The sequence below is a fragment of the Mobula hypostoma genome, chromosome 2, assembly GCF_963921235.1.
Source record: "Mobula hypostoma chromosome 2, sMobHyp1.1, whole genome shotgun sequence".
NCBI lineage: Eukaryota > Metazoa > Chordata > Chondrichthyes > Myliobatiformes > Myliobatidae > Mobula > Mobula hypostoma.
In genome coordinates, this window is record NC_086098.1 from 74,867,657 (window position 1) to 74,894,562 (window position 26,906).

The 26,906-nt window shown below is 41.0% G+C and overlaps 1 protein-coding gene across 2 annotated transcripts in view; it reads right to left on the reverse strand.

Annotated features, from left to right (window-relative positions):
• The window catches only part of mcph1 (microcephalin 1), a 292,116-nt gene that overhangs the window by 246,688 nt on the left and 18,522 nt on the right, over positions 1-26,906 (reverse strand). For both annotated transcript variants that reach the window (XM_063038928.1, XM_063038934.1), the window contains exons 5-9: positions 24,465-24,549; positions 22,043-22,154; positions 16,145-16,273; positions 12,208-12,309; positions 4,792-6,090 (exon numbers count right to left, since the gene is read on the reverse strand). In XM_063038928.1, the coding sequence (XP_062894998.1) occupies positions 4,792-6,090; positions 12,208-12,309; positions 16,145-16,273; positions 22,043-22,154; positions 24,465-24,549 (1,727 nt within the window). The remainder of the gene's footprint in view (positions 1-4,791; positions 6,091-12,207; positions 12,310-16,144; positions 16,274-22,042; positions 22,155-24,464; positions 24,550-26,906) is intronic.

The window sequence follows — 26,906 nt, forward strand, 5'->3', positions numbered from 1 at the left end:
AGTACTGAAGGAGGAATCTAATCAGAGAGGAAAGTGGACCATGGGAAAAGGGAAAGGACTAGGGCCACCACAGAGAGGTAGTAGGCAGGTAAGGAGAAGAGAAGGGGAGATGAGGGCAAGGGCATAAAGAGAAAAGGAAGGGGGAAGGGTTGAATAAAGTACCAGAAGTCAGGTATCAGATCTGTGCACATCAGCTGGTATAGGAGAGAATACAGATTAGAAGCTTGAGAAGAGTCAGGGGAAGTAGAGCATCCCTCGACACATCAATAACCAAAGGGCAACATGCTCAAAATGCTTGTTTGTTAATTATTCTTTCGCCGTCACCACCTGGAATTTCACTAACTGCCGCCAGAAAGCCAGACAAGTCTGGATGAATGTTGGATTCAGAGAGGTGTTGTGAGGATGTGATGTCTCAGTGTTGTAGCACCATGCATGGCTGTTAGCAAAAATCACATTACATGGCCTGAGAACGTTGTGCTGCCCAACCAAACACAAAATATTGAAGGAGCACAGCTGGTCAGGCTCCATCTATGGAAGGGAACAGTCAACATTTCGGGCAAAGACAATTCTTCCACTCCATACATAGATACTGCCTGACTTGTTGTGTTCCTCCAGCATTTTAGTGTATGTTGCTTAAAATCTACAGCATCTGCAGGATCTCTTCTGTTTATTGATAGAAGGGGGCAGCAATGCATGAGTTAGAAAAACAAGGAAAATTATATAAAATGGCATCATACATAATAAGCAAACTTGATGGATATGACAGACCATGTGGGGACAAATTTCTCAGAAAATCAAAACAAGTTAAAATGGAAAACTCTTATTCAAATCTAATCCAGGCAATTCAACGCAAAAGAATGGCTACGTAGCCTCAAGTAGCACACAAAATGCTGGAGGAACTCAGCAGGTCAGGCAGCATCGATGGAAAGATTTCAGCATCTGTAGAATCTCATGTTCATTCCACATAGTCTAAAAGTTTAAAATTAATCAGTTATTAATTGAGGCTCCAGATTTGGTTTAATAACAGCATTGTAGTCAATGATGTACCCCACAATTAAACCTGTAGATGTGAAATGCGGATCTCCTGTTTCGTAATTCTTATGGCATGGGACAACGCCATCTATCCAGTCTATGCCATTCCTCAATGCCTTCCTATCAGCTCCATCCCACCAGCTCCCATTCAATACCTTTTCACCAAACTTTGTTCCCCTTCCTGCCCAAAAGATCCACACCCCAGTTCTCCTGCCAACCACCTACATGAGCAAAATCAGAATCAGGTTTAATATGTTTTGCAGTATCAATATAGTGCAAGACATAATGAAAACTGTGTATTATAGCAGGTAATATCACTTGTTTTGTGGAAGCAGCACACTGCAATACATTGTCCTGTCAGAAATCTGTTGGCAATAGGGAAGCTGTTCCTGAAATATTGACTGTATCTTCAGGGTCCTGTCTCTCCTCCTCGATTGTAGCAATGAGAAGGTGTATCCTAGGTGGTGGCGGTGGGGAGGTATGGATGCTGACTTTTTGAGGCATCCTTTGAAGCAGATTGCGTACGCCAATAAACATTCTTAATATGATTTTGTGGAGGATAAGAGGGCCCAAATAGTCACAGGGAGATAATGCAAACTGAACAGAGACAACGCTGGATGTTAGGAACAAACCCACACTGCCAGTCTGTGAGTCAGCACACTACCTGTCATGCTATTTACTCATGTACATATTCTAATATTATTATTGGCAGTCAAGGCGAATTTGAATGTTCTGGGATCAAAGTGGGTCTAAGGATGGAAATAATTCAACAATGGAGCAGAGGAGGCTTACAGCGGTTTGTTTATACAGGTTATGAAGGACATGGAGGTGAAAAGCCAGTGTTTTCCCCCCAGACACTAGATTCTGCAGATGCTGGAGGAACTTAGGTCAAGCAGCATCTATGGGAGGAAATAGTCAATGTTTCGGGCTGAGAGCCTTTATCTGTCTTTTTCCTTGGGCTAGGATGTCTGAAGCCAGAGGTCACAGGTTTAAGCTGTATAGAATAAGGAGGCAACTTATTTCACACAAAAGGCGATGAGTATATGGAACAAGATGCCAGAGGAAGTGCTGGAGACAGGAACAATCAGAACATTTAAACTAATGGACAGGAAAGGATATGGGCCAAACACAGACAAATGAGAGTAGCTCAGGATGGTAACATGGCCAGCTTAAATGAGTTGGGCTAAAGGCCCTGGTCCCTTGCTGTGTAACTCAATGACAAAACTAAGGAAGAAGAGTGGAGAGGCCAAAAGAGGAATAGAGAATAGATTCTCCCTATTATTTCTATGTATAAACCTGATGCACATAGATACACGCCCTTCAGTATGTGTCCATCCTGAAACTAATGAAGATATAGTAAACACAACCTCATCCAATAAAAGATTTACAGAAATCCAGCATGGATACACGCCCTTCAGCCCAGCGAGTCCATGATGAACATCCAGCATCCCAATTTCCTGCATTTGGCCCATATCCCTTTAATGTACTTATCACCCCCTCCATGTACCTAATCCAAAAGCTTCTTAAATAACACTACTGTACCTGCCTGAATTACCTCCTCCAGCAGCTCATTCCATATATTTACCACCCTCTGAGTGGAGAAGCTGCCCCTCAAGACCCTTTTAAATATTTCTACTCTCACATTAAAGCCCTTCAGTTTGGACTCTTTGCAGTTTAACTATGTCTTTCCTATAACAGAGTGAGAAGCCTCTAGGTGTTTCAGTTTCCTCCCACAGTCCAAAGATGTACCGGTTAGTAGGTTAATTGATTATTGAAAATTGTCCTGTGATTAGGGTTAATGAAGTGGATTGCTGTACTAAAAAAAATAACAAGGTAAGAAGCATGATATTAATAAAAAACACAAGTAGTACATATAATACATAGGTTGATTGTATGTCCATAGAGTGATGCAAGGCACACTGTATACAAGGAAAGTGACAGAAAGTTATTAAGTAGTGGTGGTGGTGGTGGGTGTGGTGAGGTGGGTTAGTGGGTGGAGGTGTTGATCAGCCTTACTGCTTGGACAAAGTTAAAAAAAATTCTTACAACTGTTAAAATCAAAAGGTTTTATTTTTGCTAATGTTTACAGTCACATCAATGATCACAAGATTATCAAATTTAAAATTTACATTTAGTGGAAAACTCCAGGGAACTGGTTTGTTGAGACAGCAAATAGTTCTTCCAAAGTCAAAATTTCCAACCTGATTCTAATTTAAATTGAAAATATTCTTCCTATTGTTACATTTACCACCCTCCAATCCTCATGTTATACACTAGTGTCTGACACCTCTCCACCTGTGGCAACATGTCATCATAATAGGATTTAATTTTCCCCAATTATAGGTGGGCTTTGAGTTATAATTCTACATTTACAAAACTGCCAACTTTTCCATCCAGTCAGGACAACACAATCTCTGTAAGCTCAATCCAGATGTCCTGAGCATCGAGAAGAAAGAGCACAGAATGAAGCCAGTGGAATCAAGGGTTCCAAATGGAGGAACAAGGGGCTAATGATGTTTAACATGGGTGAAGGCTGCAGTTTCAAATATTTGTTGATGAGGCATAGTGAAATAAAAAACTGAAAAAACCTTTCAAAATAAAATTAGCTAAAAAGTTTTACAAAGACTTTTACACATTTTTAAAACTTTAACATGTGGCCACCATTACATTTAAGTGCACCACTGCTTCTCAGAAGTCATGATCTACATGAAGAATGCTAAGCAACAGAGGCAACCTGCATCTGTATGGTTTGCACTGACCTCTGCTGGAAAGGGCTCATTTAAGCATCCGATCAGGTAGCTCACAGTTACAAAATCATTCCATTTGCTTCCAGTTTAAAGGACAGGAACTATATGGGCAAGGCCATACAGTTCCTGTCCCCTTAACTGATTAGCTTACACGTCCATGTCAGAGAACAGTTAAATGTCAAACGCATTGGCAAATCTGGAGTTACAAACAGGCCAGAGTATGGTTGGTGAGCTTCATACTCTGAAGGACATTACTGAACCAGATGGGTTTTCACACAAGAGTAGTTTCACATTCAGTTATTTAGCTTTTTATTTTAGTTTATTCAATTACAGGGAAATTAACTTCCCCAGCTGTTGTAATGGAAATTAAACTCAACTTCAGATCAATGATCCAGGCCTCTGGATACCAGTCCAGTAATTTAATCATTTTGTTAGCATGGAGCATTGCAGAATCCCTGAACAATATTAATCAATGTCAGCTAAAGAGCATGAAAACAGTCAAAACCGCTAAGTACAAAAAACTGTGATGAAAACAATTGTATTTTATTGAAGTACTAACAGAGGACGCTGAGAACACTGCTACTCTGAGCATGTCTGACTAAGTAAGGCATTAAATTTGCTTCATGAATTTTTCCGTTGGAAAGCATTAATCTAATTTTCAGTTCTTTATTTCAGCTGAAGGAAATGTTCAATCTTGTATTCCTGCACACTGAAAGGAGTATCTTTTCAGATCTTAAAAATCATTTCATACTTTCAACTAAAGAAGATTCTAAATATAAAAGAAACCCATAAAATGCTGATTTTGATTCTGGAATTCAAAGATTACATGTTGAAATTCTCTAGCCCAAGTCATTGTACATATTACAATACCCCTAAAGTATGCTTATGATTAGACTAATAGTGCAACTGAAATAATATCTCCCCTATTTAATGGGCTTTATCCATATCTTTTTAATGTGATAAAGAATCATCTTAATTGCTTTTAGGTAGTGTAATCAAACAAATCACATACTTCGGCTGGGTGCACTCTGATCGTTGGCATCCAATTCACTGTCAACTCTTTGCAGTTTTAGGTTGTCTTTGTATAATTTGTCCTCTTGACAGTCCTGTACTTTTTTCTCACATTCTTTCTTATTCTTCTGATCAGAGTGTTGCGTGGAAATTATTGAGTGGGCTTGTGGTTCATGGGGCAAATTGGTTGGTATTTTTATGGCTTTAGGAAGACAATTCACAGTGGCATCATTTGGAAGCCAGTCCAGCATTTTCTCTTCATGACACTGTCGCAGTTCTTTCTTCTCTGACACTTCATTTATAGATTCTTCTGATTCATCAGAAAAGCATTTATATAGTTCTTCAATATGAGATTTCCTCCTCTTACGAATTTCAGGCTGAAGTGTAACACTGGTTCCAGCGTGGATATTTTTGCTAGTCAGTGCAGCTGTGTTGAAAGATTCATTATCTTTGTAAACAGAAGCATTGGGCTGCACTTCAACACTGACACTTGCTGCGCTTTTTGCCCGTTTATTTCTATCCACACAATTCAGTGGATTGATTGCCTGCAATTTTCTCTTCTGTTTCATGCTTCCAAAAGTAATTCTGGGGGGACTTGGTGATTCAGGCAGAAGTACACCCAATGAAAGCCTTTTACTTCTTTGGTGGTCTTTCTGGTTAACTGGAGAAAAGAAGTCCTCATAAACCAACCTGTCCTCTTTAACAGGCAAGTTGCTTGCTTCAGATATATTATTTAGACTTGATTTAAAATAGTCCTTACATAATTTCCAATTTTTCTTTGAACTACATTGATCTTTCTTAGTTGCAATTGAAAAATTAGATTGCAGAGGATAATTTTTATAATGCTCATTTGATACAAAATCTGATTCTCTAAGAGAGTGATTTTCTACAGTGGTTGTTGACTTCACTGGTGGAAGTGACTGCACAGTTTTATGTAGTAGTGCATTACAAAGGTTCAGATCTGCTGTGGCATTGTTCAAATCTTTCACACTTCCTTCAGAATACTGTTCATTCAATTTCTGATTACATGAGCTGTCTGAGACTTTGTCACGATGCAGAGAAGTGAGGGTACTCGTCCTCAGAAACCGTAATTTCATTTTTGTAATCGATTTCTTTCTTCTTTGCGGTGAAGTTTTTTTGTTTCCATTCTGTGGCGATTTGATTAAATGCATTCCTTGTACAAAAGGCACTGTGCGGGAATGTTGACCCACTTGTCCTTCATAATCATCTGAGAGTGAAGTCTTGCTTTGTTCAGAAGTTTTATTAACTGACGCACCTCCAGAATCAGTTTCATACTCTTCTGTAACAAGATAAATAACTTCATTATTAAATGCATGAAAGTAAGCCATAGAAATACGATAGGATTATGAAAACAGAAAACAAAAGTAGTGGATACAGCCCAATCCATCACGACTAAAGCCTTCCCCACCTATGAGCATATCTACATGAAGCACCACCACAGAAAGTAGATTCCATCATCAAGGACCCTGACCATCTAGGCCATGCTCTCTTCTTGTTGCTGCCATCAGGAAGGAGGTACAGGAGCCTCAGGACCCACACCAGATTCAGGAACACAACTATCATGCTCATGTACCACAGAAAACTCATCCTACACTGAAATGTTCCCACAACTGATGGATTCATTTTCAACAACTCATATCATGTTCTCAAGTGTAAGCGGGGTGGTCATTCTTTTAAGTGTGCCAGTTTTAGAGAGGTTTTGGCTCACCAGGCTTAGGCCAGATAAACTATCCTATAGGTTTCTCTCTTTGTTCTTATTTGTTCATTTCTTGTCCAGTGTAGCGAGAATGGCTCCAGGGGCAGTGTTTCATTCTGTATTTGGGATGTGGGAGGTGTTGGAGACCTCTAGGCTCCTGGATAAACACATCTGCACCAATTAAGGATCTGGAGTTGCAGCTCAATGAACTTTGGCTCATACGGGAGAATGAGGAGGTGATAAGATAGGAGCTACAGGGAAATAGCCATCCTTCGATTGCAGGTGACTGACAACTGGGTGACTATCAGGAGGAGGAGCAGAAATGCACAGCCCCTGCAGAGTACAGCTGTGGTCATTCCCCTCAATAAGTAGACAACTTTAGATACTACTGAGTGGGACAACCTAGCGGGGAGACACAGTGACCTGGCCTCTGGCACTGAGTCTGGTACTGTGGCTCAGAAGAGAAGAGAAGAGAAGAGAAGTAAAGAGGACTGCAGTGTTGATCAGAGATTCCATAGTTAGAGAAACAGAGATGAGATTCTGTGGATGCGATAGAGACACACGAATGGTGTGTTGCCTCCAATAAAGCCAAAGAGAGGCGTATAATAGAGCAAAAATTAGAAGTTAGAGGATTGGGAAGCTTTTAAAAACTAACAGAAGGCAACTAAGAAGTCATTAAAAAGGAAAAGATGGAATAGGAAAGTAAGCTTGCCAAAAATATTAAAGATGATTCTTCAAATTCATAAAGTGTAAAAGAGAGCTGAGAGCAGATATCGGACCACTGAAAAACAATGCTGGAAAAGTAGCAATGGGAGTCAAGGAAATGGCAGATGAACTGACAAAGTATTTTGCAAGACTCTTCATCGTAGTAGACACTAGTAGTTTGGTGGAAGTTCCAGAGCATCAGGGATTAGTAGTTTGCCATGACCAGGGAGAAGGTTCTTGGGAAACTGAAAGGTCTGAAGGTACGCAAGTCACCTGGACCACAAGGTGGACACCCCAGAGGTGGCTGAAGAGATTGTGGAGGCATTGGTAATGATCTTTCAAGTATCACTAGATTCTGGAATGGTTCTGGAAGACTGGAAAATTGAAAATGTCCCTCCACACCTCAAGCAGGGAGAGAGGTGGAAGAAAGGAAATTACGGGTCAGTCAGTCTGAGCTCAGCAGATGGAATTGAATGTTAAGGATGTGGTTTCGGGGTACTTGGAAGCACATGATACAATATGCTGTAGTCAGCATGGTTTCCTCAAGGGAAAATCTTGCCTGACAAGTCTGTTGGAATCTTTTGAGGAAAAAACAAGCAGGATAGACAAAGAAGAATCGGTTGATGTTGTGTATTTGGATTTTCTGAAGGCCTTTGACAAGGTGCCACACATGAGGCTGCTTAACAAGTTAAGAGCCCATGGTATTACAAGAAAGATTCTAGCGTGGATAAAGCAGTGGCTGATTGGCAGGAGACAGAGTGGGAATAAGAGGAGACTTTTCTGGTTGGGACTGATTCTCTTTATGTTATATGTCAATGATTTGGATGATGGGATTGATGGATTTCTGGTCAAGTTTGCAGAAGATGCGAAGAAAGGTGGAGGGGCAGGTAGTTTTGAGGAAGTACAGAGGCTACACTAGGACTTAGACAGGTTAGGAGAATGGGTGAAGAAATGGCAGATGGAATACAGTGTTGGGAAGTGTATGGTCATGTACTTTGGTAGAAAAAAGTGAAAAGGTAGATTATTTTCCAAATGGAGAGAAAGACCTGGGAGTCCTTGTGCAGGATTCCCTGAAAGTTAATTTGCAGGCTGAGTCAGTGGAGAGGAAGGCAAATACAATGTTGCCATTCATTTCAAGAGCTCTAGAATATAAATGCTAGGATATAATGTTGAAGCTTTATAAAGCACTAGTAAGGCCTCACTTGGAGTATTGTGAGCAGTTTTGGGTCCCTTATCTTACAAAGGATCTGCTAAAACTGGAGAGGGTTCCAAGGAAATTCATGAAAATGATTCCAGGATTGATGGCTCAGGGCCTATATTCACTAGAATTCAGAAGAATGAGGTGTGACCTCATTGAAACCTATCAAATGGTGAAAGGCCTTGATAGAGTGGTAGTGGAGCAGGGTATTTCCTACAATGTGAGAGTCTAAGAGCAGAGGACACAGCCTCAGAATAGGGAGGTGTCCTTTTAGAACGGAGATGGGGAGGAATTTCTTCAGCCAGAGAGTGGTGAATCTGTGGAATTCTTTGCCACAGGCAGCTGTGGAGGCCAAGTCTGTATGTATATTTAAGACAGAGGTTGTTAGATTCTTGACTGGTCAGGGTATGAAGAGATATGGGGAGAAGACAGGAGATTGGGGCTGAGAAGAAGACTGGAACAGCCATAATGGGAATGGCAGAGCGGACTCGGTGGGCCAAAGGTCTAATTCTGCTCCTATATCTTATGGTATTATGGTCTAACAAGATGAATACAATTATTTTACATGCATAAACTGAACGCTTACAAATCCAGGAACAGCAGATTAAACTTTGGAGACAATAATCCAGAAATAAAATAAATTGACACAATAGGAATGGTGGACAAATATTTAAATGGTCAAAGCCAATAAGTCAAATACTTGAAGTGAAGGAGAGGCCCTCTATTGGTCAAGGTCAACAATAAATATTGAATCCTAGCTGTCATACCCAAGCCAGCACACAATCCAGGACAGTACAACATCCCCCTCCACGCAGCTAAACAATTCCAAGGAAATGCAGAGACCTATATAATTTGGCAGTAGCGGCATTGCAGGAGTTGCCAATCAACGTTAGCTCAAGGGACTGCCTGAGGAACTCGGGCTCCAGACTTTTCCTTGGGCTTTACTCCCAGTCTTCCCCATGAGTGGAAAAATTCTTAAGGCCGTGGAGTCGCAGAGTCATAGAAACAGCACAGAAACAGGCCCTTCAATCCATCTGGTACATCATGAACCATTAAGTTCCATCTGCCATTTTCCAGTTAGTCCGGAACCCACTTCAAGCTCTGATAGCCTTCCTCGCTACACCCCCAATCTTGGTGGCATCTGCACATTTGCTGGTGCAGTTAACCATATAATCACCCAGATTGTTGATACAGATGACAAACATCAACAGACCCAGTACTAATCCCTGCAGCATTTCACTAGTCAAAGGCCTCCTGTCAGAGAGGCAACCCTCTATGACTACTCTCTAGCTTCTCCCACAAAGTTAATGTCTCATCCAATTTCCAACCTCATCTTGAATGCCAAGCGACTGAATCTTTTTGACCAACCTCCAATGTGGGATCTTGTCAAATGTCTTGCTGAAGTCCATTAAGACCCATTAAGAAAACATCCACTGCCTTGCCTTCATCAATATTCCTGGTAACTTCCTTGATGGTTAGGCATGACCTACCACACATGAAGCCATGCTGACCATCCTTAATCTGTCCATGTCTATCCAAATACAGTACTCATATATCTGGTCCTTTAGTATGCCATCTAATAACTTTCCAACACCTGAGGTCAGGCTCACTATCCTATAATTTCTTGGTTTATTTTTATAGCCTTTCTTAAACAGAAGAACAACATTGGCTATCCTCCAATCCTCTGATACCTCACCTATCACCAAGAATGATTTAAATTTCACATCTGAAATCCTGTCTGCCCACTATCCTGGACCCCCATCAATTTGCCTATCACACCAACAGGTCTACAGAGGATGCCATCTCCACGGCACTTCATTCTGCCCTGACCCACCTGGACAGCCCCAACTCTCACGTCACAATGCTGTTCATTGATTTAGTTCGGCATTCTATACAAGTCAAGTCAGGTCACTGTTTATTGCCCTTTCAACCATAACTGCTGGTACAGAACATAGGAAGAATGAGACGTTTCCCAGGACCATGGTGCTAATGAAACAATACAAAAACTACACTGAACTACGTAAGAAAAACACAAAAACTACACTAGACTACAGACCTATCTAGGACTGCATAACAGGCCCCAATCTGTTAAGTTAGACAACCTCTTCTCCTCCATTCTCACCCTGAATACCAGCGTGCCACAAGGCTGTGTGCTGAGCTGCCTTCTGTAATCCCTTTTCACCTATGACTGCGTTCCTGTACACGGATCTAACTCCATAATCAAGTTCGCAGATGACACCACGGTGGTTGGCCCGTTCAGAGGAGATGACGAGACTGCCTACAGGGACGAGGTCCAGCACTTGGCTGCGTGGTGTGCCGATAACAACCTGGCCCTTAACAGCCAGAAGACCAAGGAGGTTATTGTGGACTTCACGCATGCTAGGAACCACACTCACGTCCCCATCTACATCAACGGAGCTGTAGTGGGGTGTGTATCAAGCTTCAAATTTCTTGATGTCCACATTTCCAAAGATCTCACCTGGTCCCTGAACTCCTCCATCCTGATCAAAAAAGCGCAACAGCGCCTTTATTTCCTGCGGAGCATCAAGAAAGCTCACCTCTGTCCCAGGATACTGACAGATTTTTACCGCTGTACTCACCAACTGCATCTCAGTGTGGTATGGCAATAGTCCGTATCGGACTGCAAAGCACTCCAGAGAGTGGTGAAAACTGCCCAGCGGATTATTGGCACCCAATTGCCCACTATTGAGAACATCTACCATAAACGCTGCCTGAGCAGGGCGAGAAGCATTATCAAGGGTGCATCTCATCCTAACCACGGACTTTTTACTCTCCTCCCATCTGGTAGGCGCTACAGGAGCATCCGCTCCCGCACCAGCAGGCACAGGAACAGCTTCTTCCCTGAGGCTGTGACTCTGCTGAACCTCACATCACAGTGCTAAGCAGTATTGCACCCATAATGGACTGTCTCAGTACTTTTATATTTGTATGCTGTAGCAATTAATTTTTATTCGCAGTTATCTTGTAAATAATACTATTCTTTTGAACTTCTGGTCAGATGCTAATTGCATTTCATTGGCTTTGTATCTGTACTCAGCACAATGGCAATAAAGTTGAATCTAATCTAAACAATTTCTGCTGGGTCCGAGGGAACACCTTGTCAGGCACTAGGGATTTATCCACCCTAATTTGCCTCAACACAGGAAAGTCTGTAATCTGTAGAGTCCATGAAGTTGACGCCATTTGGCCTTGCTTTTCTAGACTGTGTACGTCTCCAGATGCAAACATTACATTTAAGATACCTCCCACCTCTTTTGGCTCCTCGCATGGATTACCACTCTGTTCTTTCAGAGGACAAATGTTATCCCTCGCAATCCTTTTGCTCTTAATATATCCGTAGAATCCCTTATGATTCTCCTTCACCATGTCTGATTAGGCACCTTGTCTTTTAGCCCTCCTGATTTCTTTAAGTATTTGAGATCCTTCCTTCTCCTAAATGAACTGCCAACCATGGCTGACGAGCTGCATCTGCCCAATTTGAAGGGAAAAGTAAGGAGATACAGGAAAAGGGTCAGAGGGCAGAGACCACAGCAGGCTGGTGAAAGGCAGAAATAAATCAGGTGTTCCCCATCCACACAAGATCATTCTACAATTTAATTTGTTTCAAAATAAGGCTGGCAAATCTTGTGATTTCTATCTTTTATCAAATTGGCTCCACTGGGGAAAAACGTACAATTTCCTCTCACAGGTACACAAGATGAGTAAATTTTGCATGTTGAAAAGAAAGATTATTAAAATTCAAGCAGCTTAAATAATATACATTTTTGTCCACTTGCCTTCAGATAATGCTTTTGATATTGCTGTGGGAGATTCCCCAAGAATTAAGTGGCAAGGAGAGACAAGAGAAGCCGATGTTGTCAACTGTGACATTTGAGAAGCTGTGTGAAGACAATAAACAGTTATATTAGACCCAATGTTTGTGCAATATACAACAGTCTATTCTTTCCATACGGACTGGCTCATAAGTTCTTTCCATATAAACAGAGGGATCTCTTGTATGCAAATTCAAGTTAAGCTCACTGACTCATATATAACCAAACAAAACAAAGATCCTCTGGGCCACGGTGCACCCACAAAATATACATCAAACACAGCACATAAACCAAAATATTACCACAAAGAAGTTAATAAAATATACTCCAAAGTGCATATGGTAAACAGCACAGATACACAGTACAGTAAATAGCTTGCTTTCCTAATGACGAGACCTCAGTGGTGGCATTAGTTTCACGGTCTGAGGGAAGAAGCTGCACCCAGTTTGCCGGTCTTTGTCCTGATGCTTCTGTTCCTCCTTCATGGCAGTAGTGGGTCAAAGAGAGTGTGGGCAATGCACACAGCACTTGGAGAATTACTTTAGCCCCATCTCTGAGATTCAGGAGGATCATTGAAAATTTAATCTGTATCAGATTTGATTACTGCCTCCAAACAGTTTCCTGAATTAAGCAATCAGCTATTCCTTGGCCAAAACTCAACAAATAACCACAGAAAATAAATGTACTTCAGCCTGCTGAAAAAGGTTGCAAGACTATATGACCATGGTACGAAGGTGATGAGTAACAACATGAATCTGTGTGAATCTGCCAGTATTCATTTCCACAATTGCCAGCAAGTGAAGGGCTCCCATCAAGTTTGCATTCTGCACACAACTACCCCTGCATCAGGTCTGCAAACTTATTCACAAGTGAGAAAGAAGAACTTCTAATTTTTTTTAATTAATTTTTTATGCTTTTCTGCAGTGACACTACAGAGAAAAAACCTAACAACAAAATGGAGATTTATACGGTGCAAAACAAACAAATCCAATATGTAATTCATAACAATAAGAAAAAGCACCCAAAAGAGAATTATGTAAAATTGGTATCCACCCCAACCTCCCACTGAAAAAAAAAACCTAGGCCAAGGAAAAAAAAAATTAATCAGAGCATTCAACCCCAGAGAACTGTAAATATATATAGGAAAAAGTATAATGCCGACTACCAAAAGTATAATGTAATTCACAACAAAAAACCATATAACTTACCAAAAAAAAGCTGAAAGCAAGGGATTGTAGCATACAAAAGAAAAGAATAAACTTACCCTAAAGAAGAATTATGAAAATATTCAAGAAAAGGTCCCCACACCTTATGAAACTTTATGTCCAAATTAAGAAGTGAATAGTTAATCTTTTGAGGTCTAAACAGGCCATAATATCACTAAGCCATTGAGCGTGAGTGGGTGGGGCAGCATCTTTCCACCTAAGGACCAATCGTCTAGCCAAGAGGGAGGCAAAAGATAATGTTCCACATTTAGTCGGACTCAAGTGCATATTTACTTCACCCAAGGTGCCAAAAAGAGCAACCAGAGGGTTAGGTTCTAAATGGCAATTAAGAATATGAGATAGGGTTGAAAAAACTTCTCTCCAGAATTTCTCGAGACTAGGACAGGCCCAGTACATATGAATAAGGGAAGCCTCAGCCCCTTTACACTTATCACAGACAGGACTAATGTCACAGTAGAACTGCGATAATTTAGTTTTAGATATATGAGCCCTGTGTACGACCTTGAACTGCAAAAGACAATGGCGAGCTTTTTTCGATGGGTTAGATTCTATTATTTTGTCTTATCTGCGGAAGGGTAAACGCCCTAGCCTTAATAAAGCTCACCTTCAAAAATCTAAAAAGGAAGGTGGTATGGCCTTGCCTAATTTTTGTTTATGTTATTGGGCAGCCAATATTCGTTGCCTTATTTTTTGGTCTTTCTTCCATAATAAGTCTGACTGCCCAAAATGGGTGGCAATGGAGTTGAACTCTACTAAGGGTCTTTCAATTTCCGCACTTCTTGGTTCCGCATTTTCTTGTCATTTGGCTAGACTTATTGTTAATCTTCTTATCAGGCATACTTTAAGAATATGGGCTCAATTCAGAAAATTTAATGGTCTTCATAGTTTTTCTCTCTCTAGCCCTATTTTACACAATCATCTTTTCCTACCTTCTATGCGGGATTCAACATTTTGCAACTGGTATAGAAAGGGTATTAGGCGCTTTGAAGATCTTTTCATAGATAATCGTTTTGCAACTTTTCAACAACTGTCTGTAAAGTTTAATTACCTAATACTCATTTCTTTAGATACCTTTAAATTAGACATTTCATTAACCCTTTGATATCAAACTTTCCTGAGATGCCTGAGAAAAATGTTCTGGACTTGTTTCTTTGCATCAACCCATTGGGTAAAGGTTTAATATCTGCTGTTTGGGATAAGTTAGTGATTCTGAGGCGTGCCTCTTTTGATAAAATTAGAATTGCCTGGGAACAAGATCTAAATATCTCCTTATCTGATGTGGTTTGGGATTCAATTCTTAAGTCAGAACTTCTAATATTAGACAGAAGATGCCTGTTATATTTGCTTTATGGCCTCAGTTTAAATGGGTGGGGTCACTTTATCAGCAGATAGTACAACTGGGAGCATAACTTGGCCACCTGTGAAACCTCTCCCTGCTGTCTTTTAAGTGCAGCACCCTGGTTCACATTTTTACTGCTATGCTGTAGGTATTTCATTTTAGCAGTTGTAAAAGAGCAGTCCATTCTGCTTTCAGCCTTCTTGGGTTATCGTTGAAGAAAAGGGATGTGTCATCCAATTTAGATGGTGAAACGGGGAGAAGGTTCCAGAGAATACTGGGGGAGAGGTTATGTGAGGGACACTAAGGTTGGTCTTGGTCTTTGTTTGGCAGGAGATGGACAGAAGACGCCGGAGGGCACCAGTCAGAAGATTTGATCCAATGGGAAAACGCGAATTTATGGAGCCAAAGCATGGAGGTCTATCAAGAATCAGGAAATATGGCTTTTGGAAGATTTGAGCTCCAACCTGTGAACATTTGACTGTTTAATTATAATGGGCCCTTTTTATTTTTTTTCTTTTCTTTACTAACTCTTTGGTTAAATTAATGTTCGTAAATACACAATTGTATGCAATGTGCAATCCGTTATTTCATGCCGACAGTCTATTACAGAGGCAGTAATTCACACAGCATTCATACAAATTGGGGTTTGGGTGGGCAAGACACCTCAACACCATGGATTTGGCAGAACCAAAATCACATACTCCCTAGATGTACGAAGCCAGAGAAAGATGGGATCCCACTGTGGAACCTACGGGCTGTTAGCGAGGGGTTAACGAGCCGCATTTCCAGAAACACCCAGTAAAAGGAAGTTTCATAAGCATGACTTGCTCTAGAGCATATATGTGCCACCAATTATACGCAGAAGCTCCTGGCACCACACAGCTTCAGTTTAGCAAGGTCCATCCACAAATAGGGCTAAGTGCACAACTAACAGGTCACTCCAGCAGCAAGCTGCTCGCAGCTAGTTTGGATCCATAACAGACAACATTCCATCAATCTTCAGGCCATGACCCTCACTGACTTGTGCTAATATTTTTTTGTGACTGTGTGTGCTATCATAGCTATAAGTGTTGTGTGGGGTGGTACTGTGTTTTGCACCTTGACCCGGGAAGAACGCTGTTTCCTTCACTTGTATACACATCTTTGGTGGAATGACATTACATGGAGTATTATATCTGACTTTCTGTTCTCCAATAATTCCACACAACAGTTTCATATATTTTGCATGCGTCCCACGAGCATTTTATTAGCAAACAGTATTTGTTGAATCTATGTTAAATTAAGTTGGAGCACATTAATATCTCAAATCTTGAAATTGCATGCAAGGAAAACTCACCTGTAGGTGAAAGGTTTTCTCTTTTTTCTTTCATTTCCTTCAATCTTTCTTGCATTTCGCAGAAATGATTCGGGGGAACCGATTTAATTTTAGCAGCTTCTTCAAATGAAAGCAACGGCATATCAGCTCCTTTGAAAATACAAAAGGCAGTTTAAATGGGGACAGATAGGAAATAATAGATGAAATTCCGCACTCTGAACTAAGGTTACCTCTTTTCCTTGCTGAAGCTTTTGATGATCCATAAAGATTCAAGAGTCAGTTGGTACATTTTGTTATACACTCAGTGGCCACTTTATTAGCTACGCCCTGTATCTAATGAAGTGGCCACTGAGTGTATGCTCATAATCTTCTGCTGCTGTTGCCCATCCATTTCAAGGTTTGATGTGTTGTGCATTCAGAGATGCTCTTCTGCACACCATTGTTGTAACGCGTGGTTGTTGCTTCCCTGTCAGCCTGCATCAGTCAGGACATTCTCCTGTGACCCCTCTCATTAAGAAGGTGTTTCACCTACAGAACTGCCACTCACTAGATGTTTCTTTGTTTCTCAGGGACCATTTTCTGTAAACTCTAGAGATCGATGTGTGTGAAAATTCCAGGAGCTCAGCAGTTTGAAATACTCAAACTACACTGCCTGGCAACCACAGTCGTACCTTGGCAAAAATCATTTAGATCCCACTTCTTCCCATTCTGATGTTTGGTCTGAACAACACCTAAACATCTTAACCATGCCTGCTTACATTTATGCATTGCATTGATGATTAGATATTTGCATTAAATGGTGTACCTAATAAAATGACTACTGAGTGTACATGGAATATTTAGAAACATTTGTTTACAACACCATGAGAAAATAGTTCACTGACCTTGATTCAGGCTCTTCTGAAGAGAAATTAAAGCTGAACGCTATGTTGTACATTATCATATAGACTGTATAATCCACTGATTCAATTATTAACTCAACCTCCCTTCAAAGGATTCAAGTCCACCATTTCTCGTGGTCACCATCAATATCCTGTGAACCAGAGAAATCTCACCTCTCAACACAGGCACACGACTCCAACCCATTTTGGCTCATTCACCTTGTTAAAAACTGGCATCATTTTCAAAGTAACTTGAGATAGTATCAATCTCTCAAATCGTTCAAAAATGGCTATGCATCATTGAGAACACTCAAGCAAAGATATACTGCAATATTCAATAACAGGGCATTTTAAACTATTCTTTTACTACTGGATTAATTTTATGTGAGAATTTCTTGTCTTAAAGTTTTAAAAGACTTCCATACCTTTGGATTTTTTTCATTTTCATTTTGAATTCATTTGACATTTCCTGACCAAAATTTTTATCTTTTTACATTGGTTAATTACATTCACAAGGTTCTTGTCAACATTTAACCGCATTACTATTACTTGCAAGTATTGTAGCTACAAGGTAATTTCATGCTAGATGTCATGTAAAATTAAGTTGCTAAATAGATGATGAGAAACAAAAAGCTGCATGAAACTGCTTTTGGTCTCCCTGCTGTGGCAGACTCCAGCCATTCAGTGTCACTATGGTACAGCATGTTGATAGAAATTTTAGTGCTTAACTCAAGTGAAATTACAAGTTAGGAATTTATATGGCTGACAGTAGCTTCTTTTAACACCATAAGATATAGGAGTAGAATTAGGCCATTTGGCCCATCGAGTCTGCTCCGCCATTTCATCATGGCTGATCCATTTCCCTCTCAGCCCCGATCTCCTACTTTGTAACCCTTGATACCCTGCCTAAACAAGAATCTATCAAACTTTGCCTAAAATAAACCCAATTACATCACAGCCACTTGTGGCAATGAATTCCACAAATTTACCACTCATTGGCTAAAGAAATTCCCCCTCAGCTCTGTTCAAAATGGATATTCTGATGCTGTGTCCTATGGTCCTAGACTCCTCCACCATCAGAAACATCCCTTCCACACCAACACCATCAAGGCCTTTCAACATTCAATTGGTTTCAATGAGATCCACCCCCATTCTTCTGAATTCCAGTGAGTACAGGCCCAGAGTGATCAAATGCTCTGCATATAATAAGCCTTTCATTCCCAGAATCATTTTCGTGAACCTTTGAACTCGCTCCAATGTCAGCACATCCTTTCTCAAATAAGAGGACTAAAACTGCTCACAATACTCCGTGAGACCTCACCAGTGCCTTATTTAGCCTCAACATTACATCCTTGCTTTTATACTCTAGTCTTCTTGAAATGAATGCTAACATTGCATTTATCTTCTTTACCACCAACTCTACTTGTAAATTATCTTTAGGGAATTTTGCACAAGACTCCCAAGTTCATTTGCACCTCCAATTTTTAAATTTTCTCACCATTTAGAAAACAGTCTCCATTTTTACTTCTTCTACCTAAGTGCATGACCATACACTTCCCAACACTGTATTCCACTTCTTTTTCCATTCTTCTAATCTGCCCAAGTCTTCTGCAGCCTCTCTGCTCCCAACACTACCTGTTCCCTCCACCCATCTTCATATCGTCCACAAACTTTGCAACAAACCCATCAATTCTGTCATCCAAATCATTGACATGTAACACAAAAAGAACCGGTCCCAACACAGACCACTATGGAAAACCATTGGTCACCTGCAGCTCCCTTTATTCCTTCTTTTTGCCTCTTGCCAATCAGCTAATGCTCTATCCATGTTAGGATCTTTCTTGTAATACCACGGGTTCTTGACTTGTTAAGCAGCCTTATGTGTGCAACTTTGTCAAAGTGCATCATCATCCACTGATTCTCCTTCATCTGTCCTGCTTGTTAACTCTTCAAAGAATTCCAACAGATTTGTCAGGCAAGATTTTCCTTTGAGGAAGCCATCTGCTAAATGCTCCTATTCTTACCCTTACTGACTTGTGACACAGGTTACTACCTGAGAGATCCTGCTTTCAGGTCCCTAAAATCTCTCCTCAGTACCTCCTTTCCTACCTATGTCATTGGTGCCAATATGTACCAAGACTTCTGGCTGCTCACCCTCTCCCTTTAGAATGCTGTGGCCTCTATCCAAGACATCCCTGACCCTGGCACATGGGAGGCAACATACCACCCAGTTGCCTCTATCACAGCCACAGAATCTCATCTCTATTCCTCTGATTATGGAATCTCCTTATCAATACTGTAGTCCTCTTAACCTCTTGTCTCCCCTGAGTCACAGCAGACTCAGTGCTAGAGATCCAGTCGAAGCACCTTCCCCTCCCCCTAGCAGATTAAGAGCATCCAAAATGACATACTTATTGAGGGGAACGATCACAGGGGTACTACCAATTTCTTTCTTCTCCTAACAGTCACCCAGCCTCCTGCAACCTGGGGATGACTAGTTCCCAGCAACTCCTATCACTTCCTCAGTCTCCCGTATGAGTGGAAGGTTAACGGCTGCAGCTCCAATTAACTTCCTTCTACTTTGCTCTTCTCACCCTTTACTCTTCAACCTTCATAATAATAACTACCGTTGACAGGGCTATTTTCACACTAGATATCTGACGTGGATTGTTCTTTTAGCTTATTGTTATTTAGAGATACAAGGCCCCGCTGGCCCTTCAAGCTGTGCAGCCCAGCAACCCTCTGATTTAGCCCAAGCCGAATCACAGGACAATTTACATTGACCAATTAACCTACTAACCAGTACATCTTTGGATTGTGGGAGCTCACCGAAGCGCCCAGAGAAAACCCACGTGCACACAGAAAGGAATGTACACACTTGCTTACGAAGGATGTTAGAATTGAACTCCAAACTCCAATGCCCTTGAGCTGTAATGCAAAACATATTTGCTAATGCTACCTAGCCTCAAAGTCCACTTCATTTACCTGTTCTGTTCCTCAAAGGCCTTACAAGGAAGATGTACATTCTGTTCATTGTTATTTACCAAAACTCTTGTTCTCTTCTGACAATTACACGAGCCAAGGCCAATTCCAGCTTACACCAAACTGAACTCCTCACTCACTGCAACACCAATGACCAGTTGACCAACATTAAACTATTTCATCAACATCACCCTTGCAATAGCTTTCAAAATTCCTTCAGTGATTTTCTTTAGCTTGTCATATGCTCCACATTGCAAACCATTTTATTCCTGCTCATTGACTGTGATTTCTTGAAAGCCCACCCATTCCCATTAATCGAAAATAAACACAGTTGCTACCAGTTGTCATTAATAATGTTAGTGTTTCTTTGTATTTACTGTGCATGCCCACAAGAAAATGAATCTCAGGGTATGTGTACTTTGATAATAAATTTACTTTGAACACCGTCAACCAAAGAATACCAACCAACTCGGCAACATACTAGAAGCACACACCCAAACCTGCTCAAAGTAACTCCACTGAACTCAGAATAACCCATCATTACACAAGTCCCCACCCAATTACAAAACTTCCACCCAAATTTCAGCAGCAGTTGTCATCTGCTCAGTGTTTGCCAAACCCTTCAGCCATCACTTACTCTTCACTCTCTCCTAGGCAAAGCATAACGTTGACCAACTCCCCGGCAGCTCGGGTTCAGTCTTGCTCTGGCCACTCCACAGTCCTTATTTGTACTTGCTAAACCATTATCTAACTCAGTCACAGACAGTCCAAAGCCTGGCTGCAAAAGGCGGGTTAGGCATAGGGCTAGCAACACCATCCAGTAAAAACCCGGAGCTACAGAAATGCCAACGTAAGCTCTAAGCCATTGTCCATGGGAGAGAAAAGATATACCAAGAAGATGGGCCGCAACTGGAGACAATGTGAAGAGTGGCCCAGGATAGATGACATTGGCAGGCTACGATTGGTAGCCTGTGACCAAGTAGGAGTGACGGGGCTCCAGAAGCAGAAACAATCAGAAATTCCAAACTTCCTCCACGCAGTCCAGTTTTTTTTTCTGCCATTTGCACCATTTCTACCCAGGGCAAAATTTCATTCCCTCTTCTCTTCCACCGTATTTACTAATATTTCTTCCATCCCACACTTTCCTTCAGGAGAAAATGATTATAACTCCGAACCCACCTGCTCCATAAAAGCTTCAAAACAGAAGAGAGAAACACAAAATACCCTCCACTCTTTCCCTTATCCTCATTTTCACTCCTTATCTCTGCACTTCACATCACCTGAGCTAGTGCACTGGCACTCATATCCTCAATCACCTTCAACTTCCCTCAAAATGTCTGTTCGAAAGAGTTTCCGTAAGAGCAAACTGAAAAATCACACTGAGTTGCTGTTCAAATAACACGTGATTTATTAAACACTGGCACATACCAGGTGACCAGCCAAAGCTAATCTACCCGAGAATGAATTTGTTACACTTTTACATTCTCAGCTAAGGAGATTACCAGTAAAACTACATTTTGATAACAGAGTAGTGGCTACAAGAAGACTTAATTAACAGTCTAGATCCTGGCAACTGAATAAAATGATCATCCACAGGTCTAGCAGTAAATCCAATTTTCTATTACCCATTGGGTACACACTATTACAAAATTAGGGAAGTTCCTGAAACTTGGGTATTGTCACAGCTGCATTCCTTGTCTCCACTTTTGTATGCTGTTCGCTGTTACCAAATTATCACAATCCGTACCCTATTTACTAGTTATTAGCCCTCACTATTCCTTTCCCAATTTCTCTCTTTTCTACCTTGACTGACCCCTCCTTCTTTCATTCTCACCCTCACTCCTTACGACTTTTCCACTGTTTCTCATGCGACCATCTTTGTCCTTAACATCTTTCTACTTGATGGTATAATCCAAAAAATGTACTCCGTTTCTATGCACCACTTCCACCGGTCGCCACAGACAGACTTATTCGGCTGTGCTTACAGCTAGCAAATCAAAACAGTTTTCAGCATGTAAACAATGCTTAATTTATTTTTAAAAAACTGAACACTCACCAAGTGTTCTTTTTAAATCTAGCTCCTGAATCATTTGCTCAAATTTCTTCTGCAGCCTCTTGTTTTTCTCCGGTGTCTTTTCTATGAAGTCCTTGGGCTTCATACATCTATGCTGGAAAATTTATATCATGTAACAATTTAACTGCATTAAAAAACATAACATTTACAACCTATTTAAAAAAACTATGTTGATATTATTTTAAAATATTTCAAAATTAGAGAATGTGCATCCGCCATATCTGGCAATGACAGGAAACCTGTGTGGGAGAGTTTTTGAAGTGGAAGAGCCATTTCACTAGAAGGTTTCCACTGTCTCGACCTTGCAAGCCCGGGTCCCGTGATATGAGTACTTGTCACAACTGAGGCCTTCCTTGGATTTCCACAAAGAGAATATATTTTGCGGAAATCACTAAACTTAAAAATGGTAAAAACACAGTAAGTCCTACTTAACTAATAATTGGTAGTTAACAGGCTAATGTAATTACTAAGCTCAGGGATCTTGACAATAAAAACCAAATATGAATGCCTAAACAGGTGGTGATGAATATAGGAATGATCCTTGATCCTTGAATTACTGAACATATCTTGTGATGGAAAGCAGGGATCTAAATGGGGGGGGGGGGGGGTGCAACCGCAATATAGGTGACAATACATAGCCTTAAAAGCAACATTCAAAATTTATGTAAGAAATTTAGAATAATGCAAAGCTAAGAAGAAAATTACCTAATGTGAGAAGAGTAGGAATGTGAGACATATGTACTAGATCCTGACGTGCAATTTTGAGAATGTTAAACGGGTATTGAACAGAAGGGGAGGAGCCGATATTATACCAAGAATGAACAAAGATTCAAATAGAACATTTCGACATGGCAAGGGTTTCAACTGAAACATGCATGGATGGTTCCATTTATTTGAGCCAATTGGGAGCTAGTGGATATGCAAACATTTATATTCCATCCCTAATTCATTCTTTGCAAAGTCACCAGGCCACTGACAGGCATCTGCGACACAAGATCAGGGAAGAAAAAAAGTAAAAACTTTTTCACAACCTTCTTTCGGGCTGACAGTCACCATTTCTGAAAGCATTTTTAGACTCCAGATTTGTTAAGCAAGAGGCATCGAACAAGCTACATACCTTTTCCCTCAGGTCGGAAATGGCTAATACAAGGGGGCCTAATTTTAAGGTGATTGAAGGCAAGTACAAGGGGATGTCAGAGTTAAGTTTTTTTAAATATATAATACACAGAGCGTGGTGTGTGCATGTGAATGCCCGGCAAGGGGTGGCAGTAGAAGCCGATATATTAGGGGCATTTAAATGGAGAATTGTGTAAGTGGGAGGGGTTAGATTGTCTAACCTTTATGGTTACCTATAATGTTGTGCCAACTTTTAACCTACTCTGAGATCAATCCAACCTTCCCGCTTACATAGCCCCCCATTTTTCTTTCATCTACATGTCCATCTAAGAGCTTCTTAAATGACCCCAATGTATCGGCCTCTACAACCACCCCTAGCACCCACCACCCTGTAAAATCTTACAATTGACACACCCCGACACATTCCTCCAATTAACTTAATTATGCCTCCTCACATTAGTCATTCTCACTCAGAGTAAAAGTCTGACTATCATCTTGTACACCTCTATCGAGTCACCTCTCATCTTCGCTTCAAAGCTGAGAAAACTCTTCTGCACCATCACTTCCTTCCTACAATGAGGGAACCAGAACTGAACACAGTATTCCAACTGTGATCCAACCAAAGTTTTAGAGCACTGCAACATTACATCATGGCACTTGTACTTAGTTCCCCAACTAATGAAGGTTAACACTCCAAAAACCTCCTTAACAACCCTATCAACTTCAGTGGCAGAATGAAGTCAAAATAAAGATAATCCAGGCTATGCTGTTAAAAATGTCTACGGCAGTGCAGCCAACACTGATGGGCTAGTAGAACATGTCTATTTTTCAAGTTGACCTATTTGAGTGATAAAAGAAATAAGCTCCATTTTCTCTTTTAAACCTCCAAATGTTGAGCGTCCCAGCCAAGTGCTATACAACTAAAGCCATGATTGCTTAAAAAATAGCCCAATATGCTGTAGTGTTCTTTGCTCTTTGTTCTGTCTCATGGCCTTTTCTCCCCATCCAGTGGAAAGTGAAAGGAAAGCTTGTGAATTTGCATTTGCATGCAACATTTTGTCTAATTGCAAGAGTAAAACTTTTACTTTCAAAGCATCTGCACAATTGGTAAATACACCCACTTTCAGTTACATTATCCGTTTGCATTTTCAATTCGAGAGAAACTCACGCAGCTAAAGTGCCTTGCACACAAACAGAAAAACACCTGCACATTATCCTTAGTGTTTATGAAAACATAAAATTGCATATTGCAAACAAAGTTAAAAATTATTCCATGCATTATACTCACAGTTCTCTTATTTTCAGCTAAATGTTTAGTTACATTTTTTGCAGGAAATAGGGATTCATCAACGTGGCTGTGCGTCACCAAACACCTTTAAAGTAAGTTAAATAACATTTAACATGATGCAGATTACCTGGACAGCTACCTGTGTTCATGCATTAATCAAATAGTAACCCAAATATTTCACTTTTTTAATAATACATTTATATGCAGCCTATATAATCCAATGCAAGCTTAATATTTCCACCTTCCATGGACGATACCTCATACTTTGTTAAATCTGGATATTTAAAAGCAAGATAGTACATCATTTCTGCATAAAATACAGAAGCAAACAAGTTACATTGTCAATTTTACCTGTAACATGCTGGGAAAGGTTTCACTGCTAATGTAATGGTCTTTCTGTAGAAGCAGTGTTTGGGTCATGGTTAGAGATAACGGATGCTTTGGAATGTGAGCTGGGTCTTTTTGTTCAGGGTGAGAGGAAGAGAGAAGACGCTGGAGAGAACCGGTTGTAGGATAAGACCCAGAGGGGAGATTGTGATTCGATGGAGCCCAACGGCGAGATCGACTGAGGATCCACACAGTAGGCTTATTCAGAAAGTCAGAAGGCATGGGATTCAGGGAAGTTTGGCCAGGTGGATTCAGAATTGGCTTGCCGGCAGAAAGCAGGGGGTCGTGGAGGAGGGAGTACATTTGGATTGGAGAGTTGTGACTAGTGGTGTCCCACAAGGATCGGTTCTGGGACCTCTACTTTTCGTGATTTTTATTAACGACCTGGATGAGGGGGTAGAAGGGTGGGTTGGCAAGTTTGCAGACGACACAAAGGCTGGTGGTGTTGTATATAGTGTGGAGGATTGTCGAAGATTGCAGAGAGACATTGATAGGATGCAGAAGTGGGCTCAGAAGTGGCAGATGGAGTTCAACCCAGAGAAGTGTGAGGTGGTACACTTTGGAAGGACAAACTCCAAGGCAGAATACAAAGTAAATGGCAGGATACTTGGAAGTGTGGAGGAGCAGAGGGATCTGGGGGTACATGTCCACAGATCCCTGAAAGTTGCCTCACAGGTAGATAGGGTAATGAAGAAAGCTTATGGAGTGTTAGCTTTCATAAGTTGAGGGACAGAATTTAAGAGTCGCGGGGTAATGATGCAGCTCTATAAAACTCTGGTTAGGCCACACTTGGAGTACTGTGTCCAGTTCTGGTCACCTCACTATAGGAAGGATGTGGACGCATTGGAAAGGGTACAGAGGAGATTTACCAGGATGCTGCCTGGTTTAGAGAGTATGCATTATGATCAGAGATTATGGGAGCTAGGGTTTTACTCTCTGGAGAGAAGGAGGATGAGAGGAGAAATGATAGAGGTATACAAGATATTAAGAGGAATAGATGAAGTGGACAGCCAGCACCTCTTCCCCGGGGCACCACTGCTCAATACAAGAGGACATGGCTTTAAAGTAAGGGGTGGGAAGTTCAAGGGGGATATTAGAGGAAGGTTTTTTTTTACTCAGAGAGTGGTTGGCGCATGGAACGCACTGCCTGAGCCAGTGGTGGAGGCAGATACACTAGTGAAATTTAAGAGACTACTAGACAGGTATATGGAGGAATTTAAGGTGGGGGGTTATATGGGAGGTAGGGTTTAAGGGTCGGCACAACATTGTGGGCCAAAAGGCCTGTACTGTGTTGTACTGTTCTATGTTCTATGAATTGAGCTCCAACTGGTATACATTTGACTGTTTAATTATAATGGGCCCTTTTTGTTTTCTCTTTCTTTTCCTTGCAAACTTTTCTTTAACCTTCATAAATATAATCCCTTTAATCGTATGCAGTGTGTTGTCTGTTGATTCTGGCACTGAGTTGTAACAGGGTTGCAAATTATACAGCATCTACACAAACCGAGGTTTGGGGTTGATGGGAGAGTCGTCTCAATCTCACGGGTTTGGCAGGACCAGAGTATGTCTTCCCTAGACTTACGCAGCCAAGGAAACCAACAGGGTTTCATACCTATTGCTAAGATTTTTTCCTTTGTTACAACAGTCTGCTGAGCCATTGCACATTACCAGGACAAGCAGACAGCATTGTAACAGGATGGTAAATATCATAAAAATCCCACTGGATTTCTCATATTTTGTTTACCGATTTTGAATAAAACAGCAGAGGCATGGAGTTACGGAGCGCTACATCACAGAAACAGGCCTTTCAGCTCATCTAGTCTGTGTCAAACTATCACTCGGCATCCATACCCCTACTATCAATCACATATCAATCCAAATTTCTCTAAAATGTTGAAATCAAATCTGCACCCATCACTTCTGCTGGCAGCTTGTTCCACACTCGTACCACCCTCTGTCTGTAGGCCCCCTCATTTTCCCTTTCACCATTTCACCTTTCACCCTCAAGTCACACCCAACTTCAGTAGAAAAAGCCTGCTTGCATTTTATTTCTAT